General features: G+C 47.2%; 1 protein-coding gene across 5 annotated transcripts in view; it reads left to right on the top strand.

Moving 5' to 3' along the window:
- Positions 1-18,499, top strand: part of fbn3 (fibrillin 3) — a 201,924-nt gene extending 183,425 nt beyond the window's left edge. For all 5 annotated transcript variants that reach the window (XM_033047129.1, XM_033047128.1, XM_033047130.1 and 2 more), the window contains 9 exons: positions 1,609-1,815; positions 4,090-4,215; positions 7,384-7,506; positions 8,617-8,733; positions 9,607-9,735; positions 11,002-11,121; positions 12,940-13,171; positions 16,817-16,988; positions 17,779-18,499. In XM_033047129.1, the coding sequence (XP_032903020.1) occupies positions 1,609-1,815; positions 4,090-4,215; positions 7,384-7,506; positions 8,617-8,733; positions 9,607-9,735; positions 11,002-11,121; positions 12,940-13,171; positions 16,817-16,988; positions 17,779-18,153 (1,601 nt within the window). In that variant the 3' untranslated portion in view covers positions 18,154-18,499. The remainder of the gene's footprint in view (positions 1-1,608; positions 1,816-4,089; positions 4,216-7,383; positions 7,507-8,616; positions 8,734-9,606; positions 9,736-11,001; positions 11,122-12,939; positions 13,172-16,816; positions 16,989-17,778) is intronic.
- The last annotated feature ends 6,769 nt before the right edge of the window (positions 18,500-25,268 follow it).

Genomic DNA, 25,268 nt, shown 5'->3' with positions numbered 1-25,268 from the left:
GTACAGAGTGACATCAGGAGGCTTCTGATTATGTGTAGTTTAGTTTTGCGATACAGCGTGAACACAGGCCCTTCGGCCCATCGAGTCCACGCCGACCAACGAACACCTGTACACTAGTTCTATCCTACACTCTGGGGGCCATTTACCGAGGCCAATTAACCTACAAAGCTGCACACCTTTAGAGTGTGGGAGGGAACCGGAGCACCCGGAGAAAAAAGAGAACGTACAAACTCCGTAGAGACAGCACCCGAGGGCAGGATCGAACCGGGATCTCTGGTGCTGTGAGGCAGCACCTCTACTGCTGCACCACCCGTGCCGTCCCCATTATAGTGGAGCACTGATAGTAATCAGAAAAAACATTGAATACCATCAAATGAATTATTCCATGATGGGCCCTCTGGCTGCCAGCCAGCAGTGATTCCACGACCAGTATCCAGAGAATCTCGATGTAATGTGGATCTTCATGTGGCCTGAACTCAATGGTGAGGCTGTCCAAATACTGCCACGGTGTGCTGGAGCTGAAACCCCCAGATCTTAATCCTCTGTCAACTCAGAGAGAGGGCCTTGATTCTCCACATCACAGGCACTCAATTTACCCGCTTAGTTTAGAGATACAGCGCGGAAACAGGTCCTTGCGGCTCACCGAGTCCGCGCCGCCCAGCCAGCATTCCCACGCATTAACACCACCACACACACACACACACCAGGGACAGTTTGACATTTTAGAGCAAGCCAATTAACCCACAAACCTGCACGTCTTTGGAGTGTGGGAGGAAACCGAAGATCTCGGAGAAAACCCACGCAGGTTGCGGGGAGAACGTACAGACTCCACACAGACAGCAGCCGAGGTCCGGGTCCCTGGTGCTGTGAGGCAGTAGATCTACCACTCTGCCACCTTATGTCTTACTGTGAGCGTATGCTGTGGCCCAGGTGTTTCCTAGTCCCACGTTAATGGCTTAAGGGCCTGTCCCACTTGTGCGCCATTTGCGCGTAATTTACGCGACATCGTTTACGAGTCACGATACACGATGCGCGCGTCATGCCGCGCACGTGATGCGTGCATGTTGCGTGGTGACGTGCGGTCGCGCGCGGCGCCCCAGGATTTTGTGATGTACAAAATCTTTGCGTGCCATCTGCGTGAGGCGCAAATGACGCCCAAGTTGGACAAGCCCTTTAATCTCTCACCAGGCGGTACACGCCTCCTCTCGCCAACTCTGTTGCGAACAGTCTATGGAGTTGCTGCATACGGCAGTCACAAAACAAGCACTCCGTATAACCCAGTCTCACCCAGTATCATTTAGTACGAGTAAAAACTGCTGCAGAAATTGAGGCATGGTTAGATAAGGAAACACTACAATGCATTTATATCCTATTCAGAGCAACCTCAATGTGTTTCATAAATGATTATGAATTGAAAGCTGGTGCAAGGAAGAAAGTCTTTTATCTAAGTGCCTGTCCTAAGATTAGGAGATACTGAAGCAATTCACAGCTAACGAAGGAAATACATTTTATTTGTCACACATTGTTGTTTTACACTGGAACTAATTCCTCCAGTTGTGCTGTGTGGGCGGCCCCTCCAATTCTACCTGTAATCCTCTCTCATCCCAGATAATCGCCAGGGCTTCTGTTTCGTCGAAGTGCTGCAGACCATGTGCCAGATGTCGTCCACCAACCGCAACCTGGTCACTAAATCGGAATGTTGCTGTAACGGGGGCAGGGGATGGGGGAACCAGTGTGAGCTGTGCCCCTTGCCGGGAACCACCCAGTACAGGAAGATGTGCCCGCACGGACCTGGCTATGCCACGGATGGGAGAGGTACGGCAAATGTACAAATGTTTATTGTCACGTATACCGACATTCAGCGCAAAGCTCTTGTTGCGCGCTAACCAGTCAGCGGAAAGACCATACATGATTACAATCGAATATGCATTTGCAGTGTATAGATACATGATAAGGGAATAATGTTTAGATAAGGGAATAACGTTTAGATTGGGGAATATCCAACAAGTATGATGTATTCAAGAGAGAGTTAGATACAGCTCTTAGGGTTCACGGTATCAAGGGATATGGGGAGATAGCAGGAACGGGGTACTGATTTTGGCTGCAACCTTCCCTCCATTGACGAACTGTACACTGCAAGGGCCAGGAAGCGAGCGGGCAAGATCATCTCTGACCCCTCTCACCCTGGCCACAAACTCTTTGAATCACTTCCCTCTGGAAGGCGACTCCGGACTGTCAAAGCTGCCACAGCCAGACATAAAAACAGTTTTTATCCACGAGTAGTTGCTCTACTCAACAGCCAAAAATCTGTAGCCTCCCTTTGATCTGGTATTTTGTTGGTTCACATGCTTGATCAATGGTGTTTGATCATTAATGTTTTATTATTATCGATGTTTAGTGTTTTCTGAGTCATTCGTAACTGTCACTGTACGTCATGTTGTTACTTGTGGGCGGAGCACCAAGGCAAATTCCTTGTATGTGAATACTTGGCCAATAAACTTACTTACTTATTTTGATTTGGTCAGCCATGATCATATTGAATGGCCGTACAGATGCTCCCCCAATTTACGATGCTTCGACTTGCGATATTTGGACTTTACGATCGTCAAACGCTCGGCAGCGAGCAGCACGCCACTTCCGGTCACGTGATCGCAATGTATTAAATGCGTTTTCGACTTGTGATATTTTTCGGTTTACCATGGGTTTATCGGAACGTAACCCCATCGTAGGTCGGGGAGCAGCTGTACAGACGCGAAGGGCCGAATGGCCTCCTCCCGCACTTATTCTCTATGTTTCTAAGTAAACCTGGTCCACTTGGAAGTGTGAAAGCTAATGCCAGAATTTCCACTATAGGGTTTATGGTAGTCCAGACTCCTGGCCTGATCAGCACAGATAAATGATCAATACTTGGTGCTGGTTGAATTCTCATCAGAGTAATAATAATGAAGTTTGCTGGAACATCTCATCAAGCTGCAGACCATGTGCCATGTGCCTGCCTGGCTGTGATTACACTCACAGGGGTGGAAATGTAGCGACACAGCCAATTGCAATTGCTGAAATGTAGTTTAGTTGAGAGTTACAGCTCTGGCCCACTGAGTCCACACTGACCAACGATCACCTGTCCACTAGTTCTATCCTACACTCACCAGGGACAATGAACAGAAGCCAACTAACCTACAAACCCGCACGTCTTTGGCATATGGGGAGAAACCCACAGGAGTTCGTGCGTCAGGGGTCATGGGGAGAAGGCAGGCGAATGGGGTTGGGAGGGAGAGATACATCAGCCATGATTGAATGACGGAGTAGACTTGACGGGCCGAATGGCCTCATTCTGCTCCAATCACTTATGACCTACACCGAAGCATCCGGAGAAAATCCACGCCGTCACAGGGAGAACTGTACGGTGGGGTAGTCAAAGCCGGTGATGAACTAGGCAGCGGGCACTACTTTTTGTAGTCTTTTCCACTCCTGGGCGTTCAAGTTGCCGAACCAGGCCACGATGCAACCTGGTCAGAATATAGAAAATAGGTGCAGGAATAGGCCATTCGGCCCTTCGAGCCTGCACCGCCATTCAATATGGCTGATCATCCAACTCAGTAGCCTGTACTTGCCTTCTCTCCATACCCCCTGATCCCTTTAGCCACAAGGGCCACATCTAACTCCCTCTTAAATATAGCCAATGAACTGGCTTCAACTACCTTCTGTGGCAGAGAATTCCACAGATTCGCCACTCTCTGGGTGAATTTTTTTTTTTCTCATCTCGGTCCTAAAAGATTTCCCCCTTATCCTTAAACTGATGACCCCCTGTTCTGGACTTCCCCAACATCGGGAACAATCTTCCTGCATCTACTAGCCTCTAGCAGAATGCTCTCTGCCGTGCACCTGTAGAAGTTCAGGAGAAACCACTTATTATCATAAAAGCTCATCTGATTAACCATTTCTTTTGGCAAAGAAATCTCCCCCTCTGAAAATGGTGTTAAAATGTCGCTGAATCCAATTGCAATAAGAATTGGGGGAATGAATGATGGTCTTGCCACTGATACTGTCATCCTGTGACTACATAACAAAATGATGCGATGTATGTTACAGATATCGATGAATGTCGAGTGATGCCGAACTTGTGCAAGAATGGACAGTGCATAAACACTATGGGCTCCTTCCGCTGTTTCTGCGAAATTGGATACACCACGGATTTAACAGCTACCGCCTGCATTGGTAGGAATCTGTTAAATCGCCTGTGATGGCAGTTTCTAACTTTTTCAATGTCCAACTACAAGGCTTATGTAGTTGCCAATACTGCACGGGAATGTGGGAATGATCTTACGCAGACAAAAGAACGGATCTTCCAGCCATCTGTATTCCAGCTTCTTTATTGAAGTAGTTGTACAGACAAAAAGATGAGCAATGTTCAAGTAGTAACTGCAGATGCTGGAAAATCGAAGGTAGACAAAATTGCTGGAGAAACTCAGCGGGTGCGGCAGCATCTATGGAGCGAAGGAAATAGGCAACGTTTCGGGCCGAAACGTTGCCTATTTCCTTCGCTCCATAGATGCTGCCGCACCCGCTGAGTTTCTCCAGCAATTTTGCCTACCTTAAAAAGATGAACAAACCAGATCCTCTTTATTCTTAGAACTGAACGCCTGTAATGCCCCAGTCTCACTTAGGAAACCTGAACAGAAACCTCTGGAGACTTTGCGCCCCACCCAAGGAGTTCCGTGCGGTTCCCGGAGGTTTTTGTCAGTCTCCCTACCTGCTTCCACTACCTGCAACCTCCGGTAACCACCTGCAACCTTCAGGAACCGCATGGAAACCTTGGGTGGGGCGCAAAGTCTCCAGAGGTTTCCGTTCAGGTTTCCTAAGTGGGACAGGGGCATTAACTTTTTTTTTTTTTTTTTTTTAATTAGAAGTATGGTAAATTACAATACTACACAACACATATGTCTTAATACATTTTTTGTACCGCTTCATTTTTTGAGCTTTAAGAAAAAGATAGAAGTAAAGAAAGTAAAGAAAGTGCGCAAGAATCGTGAAGGTGCAAGAGAGTGTTGAGAAAAGAAAGCCCCTTAGAAAAGAAGTTAGAGAAGGAAGTAAAGAAAGAAAGAAGACCCTAAAAAAGAAGGAAAAAGAAAGGAGAAACAATCGCTCTATTATAACATTAAACTCCGCAGAAAGGGGACTACCAACCAAGTCTGTTTTTGTTATTTTGTTGTTTTGTTTTTTGTTTTTTTTTACATCCCGTTACCAGATCCTGGCACCTTTTATTTAATTATTTATAATTACTATTGCACCTTATGCTTATAATAGTTCCAAAAACGTAGACCACGTCTTTTGGAAGTGGTCTGCTTTGCCTGCTAAGAGGAATCTCATCTCTTCCAGATGTAGTGTTTCAAACATATTTGATGTCCACATTTTTATTGTTGGTGTAGGCGCATTTTTCCAGAATTTAAGTATGAGCTTTTTTCCCATTATTAGCCCGTAATTGAGTAAATTCTTCTGAAACACGTTTAGTTCAGGGATACCTTCCGATATTCCAAAAATAATCCATTCTGGTTTTGGTACCAGTTTTATTTTAATTAATTTTGTAAAGATGTCAAATATTTCATTCCAGAATTTTTATATTTTTGTACAAAAAACGAAAGAATGCGCTATGGTAGCTTCTTGACACAGACATTTATCACAGATGGGTGAGACATTAGGGAAGAGTTTATTTATTTTAGTTTTTGAATAATATAGTCTATGTAATGTTTTGAATTGGATGAGAGTATGTCGTACGTTGATCGAACATTTATGCACCTGTAGTAAGTGATTATCCCAGCTCTCTTTTGAAATTTTTATAGCTAATTCTTATTCCCAGTCTCTTCTAATTCCATCAGTCGTGGGTATTTCTATGTTTAAGATGATGTTATATAAGTACGATATTAGATTTGCAGATTCCGCCTTTGTCTTCATTGCTTCATCCAGTAAGTCTGTAGGCATATTATGATAGTCTTTTGTGTATTTTTTCAGATAATCACGAATTTGAAGATATTTAAAATATTGATTATATTTCAAATTATATTTCAGTTGTAGTTGTTGAAATGATAGTAATTTTCCCAATTCATACAGATCTCCGAGTGTTTTGATTCCCATTCTTTCCCATTGTATAAATGATTTGTCTATAATTGATGGTTTAAACGATGGATTATTAACTATTGGTATTAAAAGAGGGGCATTAACTTTACAGGCTTATCCTCCCACTGGATATCTGAGTATTATTGTACAATTTTCGCTTTTATCAGCGTTTTATGAGCGTTTGACGGCACTGGGCCTGTATTCGCTGGAGTTTACCAGAATGAGGAGAGGGGAGGGGCCTCATTGAAATGTACAGAATAGTGAAAGGCTTGTATAGAGTGGATGTGGAGAGGATGTTTCCACTAGTGGGAGAGTCTAGGACCAGAGGTCACAGCCTCGGAGTTAAAGGACGTTCTTTTAGGAAGGAGATGAGGAGGGTGGTGAATCTGTGGATTTCTTTGCCGCAGAAGGCTGTGGAGGCTGTCAGTGGAGAGATGTATTTAAGGCAGTGATAGATAGATTCTTGATTAGTACGGGTGTCAGAGGTTATGGGGAGAAGGCAGGAGAATGGGATGCCGGGCGTTGCACGCAAAGTCAGGCGCCCCGTCCAACTCATGAACCGATGATCGGCCGTGAGACGGAGGGGTGGTGGTGTCGGCGGTAAGCGAAGGTCCGAAGGTCGCACAGCTGGCCGGGCTGTCGACCGACGGGGCCACGGGCGAGCCGCTGCTGCTGCTGCTGCTGCTGCACTCCATGGGCTGCACTACGTCGGGACGGGTGAGGCGGGGCAGGACGCGGCGCTCCGACCCGACAGTTCCCTCGACCCGAGTAGTGGCAGTCGAATACGGGACAAGGGCGGTCCCGTACGTTTGGACACGCTAGAGGCAGGAAACATGTTCCCGATGTTGGGGGGAGTCCAGAACCAGGGGCCACAGTTTAAGAATAAGGTGCAAGCCATTTAGAATGGAGACGAGGAAAAACTTTTTCTCACAGAGAGTGGTGAGTCTGGAATTCTCTGCCTCAGAGGGCGGTGGAGGCCGGTTCTCTGGATACGTTCAAGAGAGAGCTAGATAGGGCTCTTAAAGATAGCGGAGTCAGCGGATATGGGGAGAAGGCAGGAACGGGGTACTGATTGTGGATGATCAGCCATGATCACATTGAATGGCGGTGCTGCTTCGAAGGGCCGAATGGCCTACTCCTGCACCTATTGTCTATAGCCCAATATACGGGATGTCCCGGCTAATACGGGACAGTTGGCAACCCTTGATACATGGGAACACATACAGTGTGACTCGTCCAGTTAGCCCCTTTCCTATTGTCGTTTCCACACAGATCTCGATGAGTGCGTCCAATCACCCAAACCATGTAACTTCATCTGCAAGAACTCGGAAGGAAGCTACCGATGCTCGTGTCCAAGAGGTTACATCCTGCAAGAAGATGGCAAGACTTGTCGAGGTAATGGGACACTGAGACACTGCACCCGCTGCCACGGCACCAATCATATTCGGCTTGTACTCGCTAGAATTTAGAAGATTGAGGGGGGATCTTATAGAAACTTACAAAAATTCATAAGGGGTTGGACAGGCTAGATGCAAGAAGATTGTTCCCGATGTTGGGGAAGTCCAGGACAAGGGGTCACAGTTTAAGGATAAAGAGGAAATCCTTTAGGACCGGGATGAGAAAAACATTTTTCACACAGAGAGTGGTGAATCTGTGGAATTCTCTGCCACAGAAGGTAGTTGAGGCCACAGTTCATTGGCTATATTTAAGAGGGAGTTAGATGTGGCCCTTGTGGCTAAAGGGATCAGGGGGTATGGAGAGAAGGCAGGTACAGGATACTGAGTTGGATGATCAGCCATGATCATATTGAATGGCGGTGCAGGCTCGAAGGGCCGAATGGCCTACTCCTGCACCTATTTTCTATAGCCACAGCTCTTTGGCTGCACTTCAGTGTTGGTAGGTACAGGTTCAAGACCCTTCCACACCCTTGACTTCAGGCTGATAGTCCAGCACTACTGATGGAGAACTGCATGAAGAGAGCTGTCATTTAGTTAAAGAAAGAACTGCAGATGCTGGAAAAAAATCGAAGGTGGACAAAAATGCTGGAGAAACTCAGCGGGTGAGGCAGCATCTACGGAGCGAAGGAATAGGTGACGTTTCGGGTCGAGACCCTTCCGGTAACTCAGCGGGTGAGGCAGCATCTATGGAGCGAAGGAATAGGTGACGTTTCGGGTCGAGACCCTTAAGGGTGAGGCAGCATCTATCTATGGAGCGAAGGAATAGGTGACGTTTCAGGTCGAGACCCTTCCGGGTCTCGACCCGAAACGTCACCTATTCCTTCACTCCATAGATGCTGCTGCACCCGCTGAGTTTCTCCAGCATTTTTGTCGACCTTCGATTTTCCAGCATCTGCAGTTCCTCCTTGGACTTGATGAACCGAATGGTTTCCTTCATTGGAGAACGTGAAACAATGCGTTTTAACCCCATGCATGATGCCTTCCTGTTCCCACTGGTTGACATCTCTTGGACTTATTCCCATATTTATTCCTGACATTTCCTCCGTAGATCTGGATGAATGCTCCACCAAGCAGCACAATTGCCAGTTCCTCTGTGTAAACACCATCGGATCCTTCGCCTGCAAGTGCCCGCCTGGATTCACACAGCACCACACGTCGTGTATCGGTGAGTAAACCTTCGCCGTGTCAACGGTCAGGCCACTTTCCCCAGCATTCATTACAAGCCTGGCCTTAGATAGGATCATCCATGTCTGAGCCAGCCGGGGCACCTGGATGGATCGGGTCTGAGGGTACACCCGCTGAGTTTCTCCAGCATTTATGTCCACAAGCACAATATGAGGTGTTCTGGCCGATCCTGATGGAGGTAATAGGTCCTGGGAACTGTTTCAGAAGTGAATGGGAGTATGCTGGTCTTATAAGGATAAGGGGGAAGTTTAAGGATAAGGGGGAAGTCTTTTAGGACCTGTAGACTGGTGCATGTTCCTTTAACATAGTGACCTCACCACTACTAACCACTCCCCATATCACCAGTATAATTGTAACCTCCCCACCTCTAGATCGCCCTCTAGCTCCGGTGACAGACCACGGACAGCTAGGGCAGTAATGTGTATGAGTAGTGTGATTAGTAATAAAACATAGTGCGCTTTGACTGGTCTTTACATGGTGTCAGAAGTGGGATCAGGGGGTATGGAGAGAAGGCAGGTAGGCGCATTGCGGTCGTACGCAGCATCATGACGGCGTACGCCTAGTGCGTGGCATTGCGCGATGACGTCACCGCCCGGCGTGGCGTTGCGCCTGACACCGTGCGACGCCCAAATTCAGTCGGCCCGCCTCCTGCCCAGCTGATTGGTAAGCATGACATAAATAACGTCACGCGCGAACTTAGCGCGAATCTACCGCGTACTTAGCACGAACTTCGCGTGAACTCCGCTTCCGTTTGGTCACGCCAAACGCATGCAATCGCATGCAAGTGGGACAGGCCCTTTAGATTTTAGTCAGCGAGACATACTGACAATTAACTTTCTTTTCTTGTCCTCAGACAACAACGAGTGCATGGGTCAGTCTCCGATCTGTGGATCAAAGGGCACATGCCAGAATGCACCGGGCAGTTTCAGCTGCGATTGCCAAAAAGGATTCCTATTAGATGACACTGGTCTCAACTGTGAAGGTAGAAATGCATCCAGATTCAGTCCCATTTACTTTTGGCTGGCGTGTAACTTGCTTTCAGGGCTAAAGCTGGCTCAGAATTCCACAAAGAAGCTGGTGAAGGCCCAAGCAACGGAGGTGGCCACTGCCCTGTGACATTGTGCACAGGCCTTGATTCGTTACGTGTAGGAAGGAACTGCCGATGCTGGTTTAGACTAAAGATAGACACAAAATGCTGGAGTAACTCAGCGGGTCAGGCAGCATCTCTGGAGAAAATGAATAGGTGTCTTTTTGGGTCGAGACCCTTCATCGGTCTTCAGGAATGACGTACAGTGATAGGTCTCGACCCGAAACATCACCTATTCCTTCGCTCCATAGATGCTGCCTCACCCGCTGAGTTTCTCCAGCATTTTTGTCTGCCTTCGATTTTTCCAGAATCTGCCAACATACAGTGATACAATGATTGTGGATGGGAGATCCTGTTGTGTCAGTGATTAAGATCCAAGTCTCGGGATTTTAAGCCTCTGATCAGCCATGATCACATTGAATGGCAGTGCTGGCTCGAAGGGCCGAATGGCCTACTCCTGCACCTATTGTCTATTGTCTATTGATGGTCTTCAGACTGTGCCGAGGTAGTGAAAAGCTTATTTTGTTGCGTGCTATCCACACAGTGTAAAGACAACACATGATGTTGGGGAAGTCCAGGACAAGGGGTCACAGCTTAAGGATAAGGGGGAAATCCTTTAAAACCGAGATGAGAAGAACTTTTTTCACACAGAGAGTGGTGAATCTCTGGAACTCTCTGCCACAGAGGGTAGTCGAGGCCAGTTCATTGGCTATATTTAAGAGGGAGTTAGATGTGGCCCTTGTGGCTAAGGGGATCAGAGGGTATGGAGAGAAGGCAGGTGCAGGATACTGAGTAGGATGATCAGCCATGATCATATTGAATGGCGGTGCAGGCTCGAAGGGCCGAATGGCCTACTCCTGCACCTAATTTCTATGTTTCTATGTTTCTATGATTACAATCAGGCCGTCTGTACAGATACAGGATACAGGGAATAATGTTTAATGCAGGTAAAGTCTGTTTAAAGATAGTCCACTGGGTTACATAGTAGCTCAGGACTGCTCTCTAGTTGGTGGTATGGTGGTTCAGTTGCCTGATAACAGCTGGGATGAAACTGCTCCTGAATCTGGGGGTGTGCGTTTGCACCTTATTCTCTGGCCCACAGATGTTGAAAGTGCCCCTGAATCTGGAGGCGAGCTATTAACCATCCTCTCTGCCCCACAGATGTAGATGAATGCGACGGCAACCACCGCTGCCAGCATGGCTGCCAGAACATGCTGGGTGGATACAGATGCAGTTGCCCACAAGGATACATGCAGCACTACCAGTGGAACCAATGTGTGGGCAAGTACCGCAGCTATTCTGAAATATTCACAAGGGCGGTCACGGTGGCGCGTACAGCGGTAGAGTTGCTGCCTTACAGCGCTTGCAGCGCCGGAGTCCCAGGGGATCGATCCCGACTACGGGCGCTGTCTGTACGGAGTTTGTACGTTCTCCCCGTGACCGTGTGGGTTTTCTCTGAGATCTTCTGTTTCCTCCCACAGTCCAAAGATGTACAGGTTTGTTGGTAAATTGGCTTGGTGTAAGAGTGCATTGCCCCGTGTGTGTGTGTGTGTGTGGGATAGTGTTAGTGTGCGTGGATCGCTGGTGGGTGCGGACTCGGTGGGCCGTAGGGCCTGTTTCCGCGCTGTATCTCTAAACTAAACTGAGATTGTTATTGGAGCCGAAGGGTGAGCCCTTCATCTGAAAATGCCACGAGTATAATCTTGGCAAACTCGCGGAGTGACATCTTGGTCCCAAGCATCAATTGATAAACAGCACTGAAACGTAATGATGCCTTGTAATAAATTCCCACTGCTGCCTACACAACAAGTCACCAATCACGGTAAAATGAGATGAAATATTGCCCTAAGATGAGCTACCATGAGCAGAATTTTTAAAAAAAAACCTTCTTATCCCAACAAAAATTAAAGTGCTGGAGGAACTCAGTGGGTCAGGCAGCATCTGTGGAGAGAATGGCCAAACGACATTTCAGAAGGTAAACATGGACTGCAAGTAGTTTGAAAGCAAATCACTTAACAGTGACATTTCAATATTTAGCCCCTTGAACCAGGACTAAGATGATTCTGTCTCTAGCTTCTGCAAAGACCAGTTGCACCTATAATGCTAGTGAGTAGGGTTGCCAACTGTCCCGTATTAGCCGGGACATCCTGTATATTGGGACGACAGATGGCACAATGGGCTAAGTGTTCGGCTGGCAACCGGAAGGTAGCCGGTTCGAATCCCGCTTGGAGTGCATACTGTCGTTGTGTCCTTGGGCAAGACACTTCACCCACCTTTGCCTGTGTGTGAATGTGTGTGAGTGATTGGTGGTGGTCGGAGGGGCCGTAGGCGCAGATTGGCAGCCACGCTTCCGTCAGTCTGCCCCAGGGCAGCTGTGGCTACAGAAGTAGCTTACCACCACCGAGTGTGACTGAGGAGTGAATGAATAATGCGATGTAAAGCGCCTTGAGTATTAGAAAGGCGCTATATAAATCCCATCCATCATTATTATTATTATATTGGGCTAAATTAGTTTGTCCCATACGGGACCGCCCTTGTACCGTATTTGACTGCTACTACTCAGGTCGAGGGGACTGTCGGGTCGGAGCGCTGCGTCCGACCCCGCCTCACCCGTCCCGACGTAGTGCAGCCCATGGAGTGCAGCAGCAGCAGCAGCAGCAGCAGCAACGCCTCGCCCGTGGCCCCGTCGGTCGGCAGCCCGGCCATCTGTCCGACCTTCGCACCTTCGCTTATCGCCGACACCACCACCGCCACCACCGCTCCTTCTCACGGCCGATCATCGGTTCATGAGTTGGGTGGGGCGCCGGACTTTGCGCCCGGGCCTAAACTCCTCAGCTGGCCCAGCCGGCTGGGCTTTGTGTGCAGTCCAGCGCCCGGGGCCAACTCATCATTCACCCAGCCACGTCCGAGTCGGTCAACGAATTGCTGTCGGGAATTTGTCCCGTATTTTGTCTCGACGCGAAACGTCGCCCGTCCCTTCTCCCCATAGATGCTGCCTCACCCGCTGAGTTCCTCCAGCATTTTGTGTCTACCTCCCATCCAGCAGGTGTCAGTGTTGCCTGGAGCGTGTACCTGACGAATCTCTTCTTTATTTTTCAGATGAGAACGAGTGCAGCAATCCCACCGCGTGTGGCGCTGCCTCGTGTTACAACACCCTGGGCAGCTACAAATGCCTCTGCCCATCCGGCTTCGACTTTGACCAGTACGGTGGGGGATGTCAGGACGTGAACGAGTGCTCAGCCTCGGGAAACCCCTGCTCTTACGGCTGCTCCAACACAGACGGTGGCTACCTCTGTGGCTGCCCAGGCGGTTACTACCGAGCGGGACAAGGGTGAGTGGCGAGTCCGTTTTGCCTTTTGCTGAACCTGGAGCTTGGGGAGCAGAGAGCAATGTGGAGGGCGTGAAGAGTGGAGAGCCAAATAAAATCTGAAGAAAAAAATAATTGGAGGTTTAACCAGATATGTGTAAGAATACGGGGTCGGCCATTTAGGACTGAGATGAGGAGAAACTTTTTCACCCAGAGAGTTGTGAATCTGTGGAATTCTCTGCCACAGAAGGCAGTGGAGGCCGATTCACTGGATGTTTTCAAAAGAGAGTTAGATATAGCTCTTAGGGCTAACGGAATCAAGGGATATGAGGAGAACGCAGGAACAGGGATGATCAGTCATGATCATATTGAATGGCAGTGCTGCCTCGAAGGGCCTAATGGCCTACTCCAGAACCTATTTTCTCTGTTTCTATGTTTACGATTAGCTGTGGAAATATATTGGGGATATGAGGAGAACGCAGGAACGGAATACTGATTGTGGATGATCAGCTGTGATCACATTGAATGGTGGTGCTGGCTCGAAGGGCCAAATAGCCTACACCTGCACCTATTTTCTAAGAAGGAACTACAGATGCTGGTTGCTTGGTCCATGACATCAAAACGTCGCTTATTCCTTTTTTCCAGAGATGCTGCCTGACTTGCTGAGTTATTCCAGCATTTTGTGTCCAGCTATCATTAGATATTTTAGATCTGTTCACAAATATCTGAAATTGAACTCTTCCCGTAGCTTGGGTTCCCATTTTTTTGAGGTTCCCAAAGGAGACTCGCAACTTAAGCTCATCGTAGAACTAGGAAGAGCTTGTGTATGCTTCAGGGAGACAAAAGAAATCCCCCTTCCCCTTTACCCCCCACCCACCCACCACCATCTTCCCTGTGCCCCACCTGCGTTCCCTCGCGCACATCGCGGTCACGGTGGCGCGTACAGCGGTAGAGTTGCTGCCTTACAGCGAATGCAGCGCTGGAGACACGGGTTCGATCCCGACCTCGGGTGCTATCCGCACGGAGTTTGTACGTTCTCCCCGTGACCTGCGTGGGTTCTCTCCGAGATCTTCGGTTTCCTCCCACACTCCAAAGACGTACAGGTTTGTAGGTTAATTGGCTTGGTATAAATGTAACAATTGTCCGGGGATCGCTGGTCGGCGCGGACCCGGTGAGTCGAAGTGTATCTCTAAACTAAACTAAACTAAACTAAACTAACAGTCTGGCCCGCTGAGTTACTCCAGCGCTTCGTGTCTGTGTGTGTATTCACTACGGGCAGTGTTTGGGGAGTGCCGCACACTTGGCTCTTTGAACACAACCATTTGGCCTTGCAGAAGATTCCCCATAACGTGACCTCAACAGGTCAGGACAGTGTCTGCCAGAATGAAGGGATATACTGTAAATGGCAAGGCATAACATTAATGCTCGGCAAGGTGTCGCACAACCTACTTCAAAGGTGTTACGGGATAAATATTCCTTCGCTCCATAGATGCTGCCTGACCCGCTGAGTTTCTCCTGCATTTTTGTCTACCTTCAGTAGATGTTGCGATCACTGCCGTACACGGCATTGTAAGGAACGAGGAAAAACATGAAATGTAATTCTTCCCTCTCCCTGCTTCCCAAAAGGGAAGTTGTTAAACGATGCAAAACATTTACTTGAACACCCCCCCCCCCCCCTTATTATGAAGGTCCTTGTAATTATAATAAAATATTGTTTGCACCAGGAAGGATAAATCATCTCTACTCCGTCAAATATGTTATTACATTTTTCACCTTCAACAGCAGGTACAGCTTGCATTAATAAAAGGCCTTTAATGTAAAGTACCAGACATCTGGGCCAGCAATTCCTTGCCTTCTCAAATCTTCAAGCTCGCTGACGGAGTCAGTAACTAAACTTTACTGGGCACCATCCAGACCTCACCAAAGCACCACCATTGCATTCCTTCCTATAATCCACATGCTTCCCCACTCACCCGCCCCCTTTTCCTCTTTACGATCCTCACACCCATCCCTGCTGGAATCCCACACTCACTCATTAATAAAACTCCTTCTGTGACTGTGTGGGGGGGGGGGGGGGGGGGGGGGGTACCCAGAACTCTGCGGCTAGATTCAGATGGTATCAATTTAAATTCCTGATTTTATAATGGGCGGCACGGCACGGTGGCGCAGCGGTAGAGTAGCTGCCTGACAGCGCTTGCAGCGCCGGAGACCCGGGTTCAATCCCGACTACGGGTGCTTGTATGTACGGAGTTTGTACGTTCTCCCCGTGACCCGCGTGGGTTTGCTCCGAGATCCTCGGTTTCCTCCCACACTCCAAAGACGTGCAGGTTTGTAGGCTAAGTGGCTCGGTGTAAATGTGTACATTGTCCCTGGTTTGTGTAGGAGGGTGTTAGTGTGCGGGGATCGCTGGTCAGCACGGACTCGGTGGGCCGAAGGGCCTGCTTCTGCGCTTTACCTCTAAACTAAAATAATAGCAGAAAGTGTGCACTATCTTTGACAGTATATTTAGAATGTTATAACTTGAAGGTGCACAAAAAAAAACTGGAGAAACCCAGCAGGTGCAGCAGCATCTATGGAGCGAAGGAAATAGGCAACGTTTTGAGCCGAAACCCTTCTTCAGACTGATGGGGGGTGGGGGGGTGGGGGGGGCAGGGAGAAGAAAGAAAAAAGGAGGAGGAGGAGCCCGAGGGCTGAGGGAGAGCTAGGAAGGGGAGGAGACAGCAAGGGGTAACAGAATTGGAAGAATTAGCAGTTAGAGAGAAGTTTGTGAAACTGTCTCTGGAGGGAGGAGGAGAACTTCTGAATAGGCATCCATACATCAAGAGGTCCCTGGTCCCGACCCGAAACGTCACCTATTCCTCCTCTCCATAGATGCTGCCTCACCCGCTGAGTTTCTCCAGTATTTTTGTCTACCTAACATCAAATATGTGTAAGAAAGAACTGCAGATGCTGGTTTAAATCGAAGGTAGACACAAAAAGCCGGAGTTACTCAGCGGGACAGGCAGCATCTCTGGAGAGAAGGAATGGGCGACGTTTCGGGTCGAGACCCTTCTTCAGACAGGTTAGGGATTAGGGAAAAGAGAGATATAGTCGGTGATGTGGAGAGATAAAGAACAATGAATGAGAGATAAGCAAAAAAAGTAAGGATGATAAAGGAAACAGGCCATTTGTTTGTTAGCTGTTTGTTGGGTGAAAATGAGAAGCCAGCGCGACTTGGGTGTGGGGGAGGGATGGAGAGAGAGGGAATGCCGGGGCTACCTGAAGTTAGAGAAATCAATGTTCATACCACTGGGCTGTAAGCTGCCCAGACGAAATATGTGATGCTGTTCCTCCAATTTGCGTTTAGCCCCACTCTGACAATGGAGGAGACCGAGGACAGTAAGGTCTGTGCGGGAAGGGGTATTAAAGTGTTTGGCAACTGAGAGATCTGTTGTAACTGTTCAAGAAGGAACTGCAGATGCTGGAAAATGGAAGGTAGACAAAAGTGCTGGTGAAACTCAGCGGGTGCGGCAGCATCTATGGAGCGAAGGAAATAGATATTTCCTTCGCTCCATAGATGCTGCCGCACCCGCTGAGTTTCGCCAGCACTTTTGTGTACCTCAGGTTATTGTAACTGGTGTGTTTGGATTTTGCACTGACTGCTTTTGTGTTGGTGCGTTGTATGTACAGACACTGTATAACTGGAATGGGCTTCGGGAACGGCCAGTATCTGCCTGAGGAGGAGGAGGAGGTGGCGGAGGAGAATGTGCTGTCGCCCGAGACCTGTTACGAGTGTAAGATCAACGGCTATCCCAAGAGAGGCAGGCACAGGAGGAGCGCCAACGGCACTGGATCCCATGAGGTAATTCGTAGACACTGCGCAAGAATGCCACTCGCTTTCTAAATATTTCGCAGTCCAATACTCCAGGTACTTGAGTATAGGAGCAGGGAGGTTCTACTGCAGTTGTACAGGGCCTTGGTGAGACCACACCTGGAGTATTGCGTACAGTTTTGGTCTCCTAATCTGAGGAAAGACATTCTTGCCATAGAGGGAGTACAGAGAAGGTTCACCAGACTGATTCCTGGGATGTCAGGACTTTCATATGAAGAAAGACTGGATAGACTCGGCTTGTACTCACTAGAATTTAGAAGATTGAGGGGGGATCTTATAGAAACTTACAAAATTCTTAAGGGGTTGTACAGGCTAGATGCAGGAAGATTGTTCCCGATGTTGGGGAAGTCCAGAACACGGGGTCACAGTTTAAGGATAAGGGGGAAGTCTTTTAGGACCGAGATGAGAAAAACATTTTTCAGTAGTGAATCTGTGGAATTCTCTGCCACAAAAGGTAGTTGAGGCCAGTTTATTGGCTATATTTAAGAGGGAGTTAGATGTGGCCCTTGTGGCTAAAGGGATCAGGGGGTATGGAGAGAAGGCAGGTACAGGATACTGAGTTGGATGATCAGCCATGATCATATTGAATGGCGGTGCAGGCTCGAAGGGCCGAATGGCCTACTCCTGCACCTATTTTCTGTTTCCAAAATGAGAGTATTTTTGGCCTGATGTGGTTGTACCTACCTCATAGTTTATTGGAAATGTCAAAAAAAAATATCCCTTGTAAGCAATGTAATCATTTTTTTTTTTCAAACGACAGAATCACAAAATTAGTCTGGCGAGTTTGGACATCGACGTGCCGATCCCACTGAATGTGAATATCTCCAACATGGGAATCCATGATCACATCATGGAATTCCTGCCAGCCATCGAGCCCCTGGAAAACCACGTGCGATACATCATCTCCGGCGGGAACGAGGCCAGCTTCTTCCGGATACACCAGAAGAGCGGACTCAGTTACCTCCATCTCAGCCACAAAAAGCCGGTGCGAGGGAAGTACACTCTGGAGATTTCCAGTCTGCCTCTGTACAGGAAGAAAGAACTCCTGAAACTGGAAGATGAGAATGACGTTGACTACCTCGTGGGCGATCTCGGTGAGGCCCTTCGAATGAAACTCCAGATCCATCTTCTCTGATGTTCCTTACTCTGTCTCTCTCGGAGGGGGTGAAAAGCCCATTTTAAATAGCACCTCAGCACCAATCTGCCAACGTGATACTTGATGATGGGATACTGGGCTGTGTCAGCCCAACAAAATCTTATAACAATACTCCTATTCATACGGCCAACATTCTGTCACAATCTCACACATGCAACAGGTTTATCAGGCACTAATTGAGTAGGTAGAAGGGCTCGTTAATATTTAAGATTAGGGATTGGAGTATCCCAGTTTTCCTGTGTGAAGTTTAGTCTTCTTGCGTAATGGGCGCGCACGGCCTAAAGTTATAGGACAAAACTCGTTCTATTTGATCTTATTTGATTGTGCACGCCGGGTTGATTGCATTCGTCGAAGCAGGGAAGGTTCAACCACGTGAAGGTTGCAATCTCCCACCCCCTGAAGTCTAGTGAAATAAATTAAGAATATTTCATGATGGATTCAACTTTGTTGAAGTAAAATAAACACACCTAATTGGAAAGTTGATGAGGTCAAATGTCAGCAACCAAGTGCTACTGTGTCAGAGTTGGGATTTTTTTTTTTCAAATTTAGAAGATCAGTGGATAATATTTGTTTTACATTTACCTATCTAATGTCCTTATGATCGATTTAATTGAAGAATTTTCCAGAGAAGGGCTCTATCCCAGTCACCGGCCTGTACTGTTCACATCAATCTCCCGCCATTTCGAGCCCACAGACAAATCCAGTTTTAGTTCATTTGACTTTATTTTTCCTAAATCTTTCAATTCTGTTTTTAGACAATAGACAATGGGTGCAGGAGTAGGCCATTCGGCCCTGCACCGCCATTCAATGTGATCATGGCTGATCATCCCCAATCAGTACCCCGTTCCTCCCAGTTCCCCATATCCCCCTGACTCCGCTATCTCTAAGAGCCCTATCCAGCTCTCTCTTGAAAGCATCCAGAGAACCTGCCTCCACCGCCCTCTGAGGCAGAGAATTCCACAGACTCACCACTCTCTGTGAGAAAAAGTGTTTCCTTGTCTCTGTTCTAAATGGCTTACCCCTTATTCTTAAACTGTGGCCCCTGGTTCCGGACTCCCCCAACATCGGGAACATGTTTCCCGCCTCTAGCGTGTCCAAGCCCTTAACAACCTTTTTTTTTTGTTGAGGATTATATATCAAACCAGAAAGCTCTGACCAGACTAAATTGTTTGCAGAAATGACGGTTGGTTTATTGTGAAGAATTTTGATTGAACCAAATTGCCCGCTGGTTATTAAGCAACACTAGGCCAGTGAAGTCAGACTTGAGTCTTTCCATCATCATTTTGTATCATTTTAACGTTATAAGAACTGGCAATGAAAGGCATTATCTTCAAGATTATGCTGGAGAAACTCAGCGGGTGAGGCAGCATCTATGGAGCGAAGGAATAGGCGACGTTTCGGGTCGAGACCCGAAACGTCACCTATTCCCTCGCTCCATAGATGCTGCCTCGCCTGCTGAGTTTCTCCAGCATTTTTTGTCTGCCTTCGATTTTTCCAGCATCTGCAGTTCTTTCTTGAACATCTTCAAGCTCACTCCTCTTTCGATTGTAATTGTGAGGGGTGTTTATTCTGCTTCACCGAGTCGGGATTCATTTAAAAAAATCACAGCATCGTCGGTAATTAGGAATGATTGCATGTGTTACCGCAGGAGTTACCGTAACATCGAAGCATTGTTGAGCCAGCACGGCCAATATCCCACCATCCTTTATCCTGGCTTCCACATTTCACAAGTGAGAGAGATCCACTCCCGATAAACACTTCAGTATTAAGAGGCGAAGGAATCTTATAACCAGTGGATTCAGAATTCCCATGTCCCAATGGCTTGATCCACTGGTGAGTCTAGGGGGGGTCTACTGAATATTCCAGGTAAAAGTCAAATAAAGGTCAGGCTCCCGCTGATATCTTGTTCCACAGACGGTGTGAGGGTTTTGCTGGTAGGTGCCGGCTGTTCTTGCCCACTGAAGTGTCCTCAGTCCAGCAAACTCTAGGCCTTCTAGTCTGAAGAAGGGTCTCGACCCGAAACGTCACCCATTCCTTCTCTCCGGAGATGCTGCCTGTCCCGCTGAGTTACTCCAGCATTTTGTGTCCGTCTAGGCCTTTCATTCTGGTCTGCAATGTTCCTATTTTACCGTCCTTGTTCCAGTCTGCAATGATCATTCTTTTACCGTCCGAGAATCGTAGATTTTAATGCTCAGTCTGACAGCCCCCTAGCAGTTTTGGTAAGAGAAAGAGGTTCCTGCATTTGGTTAAAATTAGGAATTACTTTACAGAAGTGTAGCGGTGCTGATTGTCATCTGAACGTTTGACCCTCTCCTTGCCCGACCACAACCAGCCTGACCACTCCATCACCCCGCACATTCAACCCAAACACTGCCACCTAGCAGGGATAGCATTAGCTGGTGGGAAGGCCTACTCGTGCCTTGGTTTTGTGTACTCACAGGTTATAGGAGTAGAATTTAGGCCATTCGGCCCATCGAGTCTACTCTGCCCTTCAATCGTGGCTGATCGCTGCCTCCCAACCCCATTTTCCTGCCTTCTCCCCATAACCCTTGACACCCCGTTCTAATCAAGAATTTGTCTATCTCTGTCTTAAAAATATCTACTGACAACATATCCTTATGTTCCTATTCTCACTGTCCCAAAGGAAGAGATTTAGTCCCTTACTTTATCTGTCGACGGAGATAGAAGGAGATCTGGCCTATTCCCCACACCAGCTTGTTATCTTTGGAATCCCATCCTTTGCACCCAGCAGAAGAACAAAATCAGTTCCGTACTTCAGTTCAGGCTGAGGTAGTGGAGTTATGCATGGGAGCTATTAAAATGATACATGCCACAGAAAAAATACATCTATCAATGCCCCAGATATAACAGGACACAAAGTATTCGTGTTCTGTTGAAGGGGAAGCACAAGGAGATTCTATTTCGCCCCCTACCCTTTTAACCACAAAAGACTGAAAACCAAGCAGGTTGAATTCCATCCAGCTCTCAATTGGCAAAGCTCTGGGGTGGGTGAATGATGTTTCACCAATAGCTCCCTCATCACGGATTCTGGGTTCCAAGACAGTCTTAGTCATCTTTGCTTCTAAACAACAGCAGGTAAACCAAAACTGGATATCAACATTTCTTTCTTAAAAGAGGCCCATACTAGCCTGAGCAGATCTTGTTCTTGCGGCCTTGTGCCACGCAAGTTGTTTCTGATGGGTGCTTAACAGTGGCGGACTCGGGTCTAAAAATATTGGTTGCCTGGAGATATAGGGGGGCCCACTTCATCAGGGGCCCACTTGCCATCGGGCAAGCTGACACCCTGGCCAGTCCACCACTGGTGCTTAACATACAGGCTCCGACGTACTTTTATTTCATGATGACCTGGACCGAGGCAGTCTGTGAGTAAACCTCTTGACAGAGTATGTCCGACTGTTGGCGACAGTTTGGGATATGGCACCTTGACTGAACTTTATAACAGCACGGAGCCCTGCAAACCATCTCATCGTGCCGGTCGGAGCTAGCTCTGTCAACTGGATTACAAAGGAATATTCCCTCTGGTCACTGCTTGGAAAATAGCTCGTAACGTTGAACCGTGCTTAAGGTCGAAGGACATGGTCATGCGAGCAGCGTTTTTGCCAGGGTGTGTAGAAGGACCGTTTTGCTCGTCCACTGATTTCACCGCTCCAATCCCCAATCTTTTCCACCGAGATTTAACAAGTGTGTTAATCTTATCCGCTTCAAATAATCACACTTGGATATGGCCCAGTGCAGGCAAATCAGTTTCATCAAGGTGCTAATGTTGGAGGAATAACACGTTTAACCTCAGACTACCTGCATTCCTGTTGTCCAAAAGTGCAATTGACCGTACAATGGTGCTAGTATCTAAATTCAGGGTTCCTGCACTATCCATCCCATTTTATATTTATGTATAACCAACATTTTGTACTGTTCGTCAAAATATTTTTTTGTGAGACCATATCTTGTAGCTTTTTTTTTTGTAAACATCCACTTCATGTAAAATAGAGGACGTGTTTATACTGTAATCATCTAGTGACAAACTTGAAAAACAACTTTCTTTTTTAAATTGTAAACCTGTAATACTGTATACAGATTTTTCTACTGCAAAAGAGGGTTATGAATATAGTAATTCTGCCTAAAACACTGGACCCTCATCATCTGTCGACCATTCTGAATTTTGTATTAATGATGTGAAGCCAGAACTGCCAAAAAAAATGAAGTACTGTTACACCACAGGCCCAGGCCAGCCTCATTCATGTGTGTCCTGGTGTCGTCATTTGGTGCGGAGGGTTTGGGGTGGGAGGGGGCTGGGGAGGGTGGTGGATGGGGGCTTGGGGGTAAAGCAGAGCATAACAAACGCAACAGTTTCCCGAGTTGGTGCCCTTACAGCGCTCGCAGTGCCAGAGACCCGGGTTGGATCAGGCCTATCTTGGGTTATAGAAACATAGAAAATAGGTGCAGGAGGAGGCCATTCGGCCCTTCGAGCCAGCACCGCCATTCATTGCGATCATGGCTGATCGTCCCCAATCAATAACCCGTGCCTGCCTTCTCCCCATAATCCCTCGATACCACTAGCCCCTAGAGCTCTATCTAACTCTCTCTTAAATCCAGTGATTTGGCCTCCACTGCCCTCTGTGGCAGGGAATTCCACAAATTCACAACTCTGGGTGAAAAAGTTTTTTCTCACCTCAGTCTTAAGTGGCCTCCCCTTTATTCTAAGACTGTGGCCCCTGGTTCTGGACTCGTCCAACATTGGGAACATTTTTCCTGCATCTAGCTTGTCCAGTCCTTTTATAATTTTATATGTTTCTATAAGATATCCCTCATCCTTCTAAACTCCATTGAATACAAGCCTAGTGTTTTCAATCTTTCCTCATATGACATTCCCGCCATCCCAGGGATCAATCTCGTGAACCTACGCTGCACTGCCTCAATCACAAGGATGTCCTTCCTCAAATTAGGAGACCAAAACTGTACACAATACTCCAGATGTGGTCTTACCAGAGCCCTATACAACTGCAGAAGAACCTCTCTACTCCTATACTGAAATCCGCTTGTTATGAAGGCCAACATTCCATTAGCTTTCTTCACTGCCTGCTGTACCTGCACGCCAACTTTCAGTGACCGGTGTACAAGGACACCCAGGTCTCGCTGCACCTCTCCCTTACCTAACCTAACCCCATTGAGATAATAATCTGCCCCCTTGTTTTTGCCCCCAAAGTGGATAACCTCACATTTATCTATATTATACTGATGTATCATGCTGATTATATCGCTCTCACCAAAATTCAGTTCAATTTTAGGGCCTGTCCCACTTTCACGAGTTTCCGAGTTTGCCCTTGACTCGTACTCTCAGCAGGTGGTCACGTGGTCGCAGGTAGGTGGTAGTGTCGTGGTTTAGAGACTTAAAGTTGGATAAGATGACACAGACACGGAGAATTCTTCACGAAGACGAAAGCCTTTATTTGCAAACATCAGCTGGAACATTCAGAGATGACATCATCTGTCCGTTCTCTAATTGCTCTCCGATTCACAGAAACAAGCAGCTCTTTCAGCCTTATCTCTGCTACACTATCTTTCATGCTGTACTCCTTTGCATCAATCTGCCTTTGATTCTAGTATTCACTGTCTCACCACCATTACATCCGGCCTTGGTTCAGTCTTATTAAACTTTACATTTCCCGTCCATATCTCGTCCCTCACTCGCCACCCTTAAAATTAACTTCTAATGTCCCAGCTTGTCCTGCCACCATTATGTTTCAGTTAAAGCCAAGGCTACCCACACCATATTACAATGTTACATATTGGTTTATATGTTTACACACAAAGATACACATGTATTTATTAAGAATACAGATACACTACACAAAAGTAAAAATAAGTAACTTGTTTAGCGCCTTGATTATTAGATAAATGTTAAGTGCTGCAAAACTAACGTGTGTGAGTACAATAAGCTGACTACGTTAAATAGCTGACATCACTGTCTATGATAAGTGTCTTAATTAAGTCTTCTATAACTTCCATAGTAGCAGGCCGTGATGCTAGTCGTAGGCACTCGTGGCATCAAGTAGGTCGGGGCGTTTTTCTAGCCTGATGAAAAATGTCCACGAGTAAAAAAGGTTGTGAATTAGTTTGTGAAAGTGGGACAGGCCCTTTAGTTTAGTTTATTGTCACCTGTACTGAGGTTCAGTGAAAAGCTTTAAAAAATTCAAATAAGGACCAAACTTATGGTCCCACAGGAACATAGAAACTGTATCAAAATCTCCAAACAACTTGATCATTTCCATCTCAATTCCAGCACACTTGTGTCTCATCACATCTTGACTCAGGACATAGGAAGCAGCCAAACATCTTCAAGAAGGGTCTCCCATTCCTTCCCTCCAGAGATGCTGCCGGTCCCGCTGAGTTACTCCAGCATTTTGTCTCCATCTATCATCAAGTTCACCACTGACATCAACATCTTCGAACTTTCGTCATCGAGCAGATGGTTCCACGCAGAATTAATCCGCAAATAATCGGTTTCAAAACTTGAGAGACATTTGTCAGAAAGTTTGCCCCCAACTCGCTGCAAGCTGATAAAAACCAGAGCTACCGTCATAAGGGATAGGAGTCGAATGAGGCCATTCGGCCCATCGTCTACTCCGCCATTCAATCATGGCCGATCTATCTCTCTCCTAACCTCCTGCCTTCTCCCCATAACCCCTGACACCCGTACTAATGAAGAATCCATCTAATCTCTGCCTTAAAGATATCCACTGACTTGGCCTCCACAGCCACAACATTTAATAGTTAACTGAATGTTATTTAATATGCAGACTATTATTTTTGTAGGTACATGATGGAAGTATAGTAGACTATGTTAATGACCCCAAGGGTTCAAAGACATTCCCTGAAAGTGGATGAAGCAACATAACGGTAAAATAGACACAAATAGCTGGAGTAACTCAGTGGGACAGGCAGCATCTCTGGAGAGAAGGAATGGGTGACGTTTCGAGATGGGTCGGGTCGGATCAGTCTGAAGGAGGGTCTCGATTCCAAACATCACCCATTCCTTCCCTCCAGAGATGCTGCCTGTCCCGCTGAGTTGCTCC

This window comes from Amblyraja radiata, chromosome 29 (assembly GCF_010909765.2).
Source record: "Amblyraja radiata isolate CabotCenter1 chromosome 29, sAmbRad1.1.pri, whole genome shotgun sequence".
In the NCBI taxonomy this organism is placed as follows: Eukaryota; Metazoa; Chordata; class Chondrichthyes; order Rajiformes; family Rajidae; genus Amblyraja; species Amblyraja radiata.
Note: the sequence above shows the minus strand (reverse complement) of the source record. Positions and strands in the feature narration are given on the sequence as shown.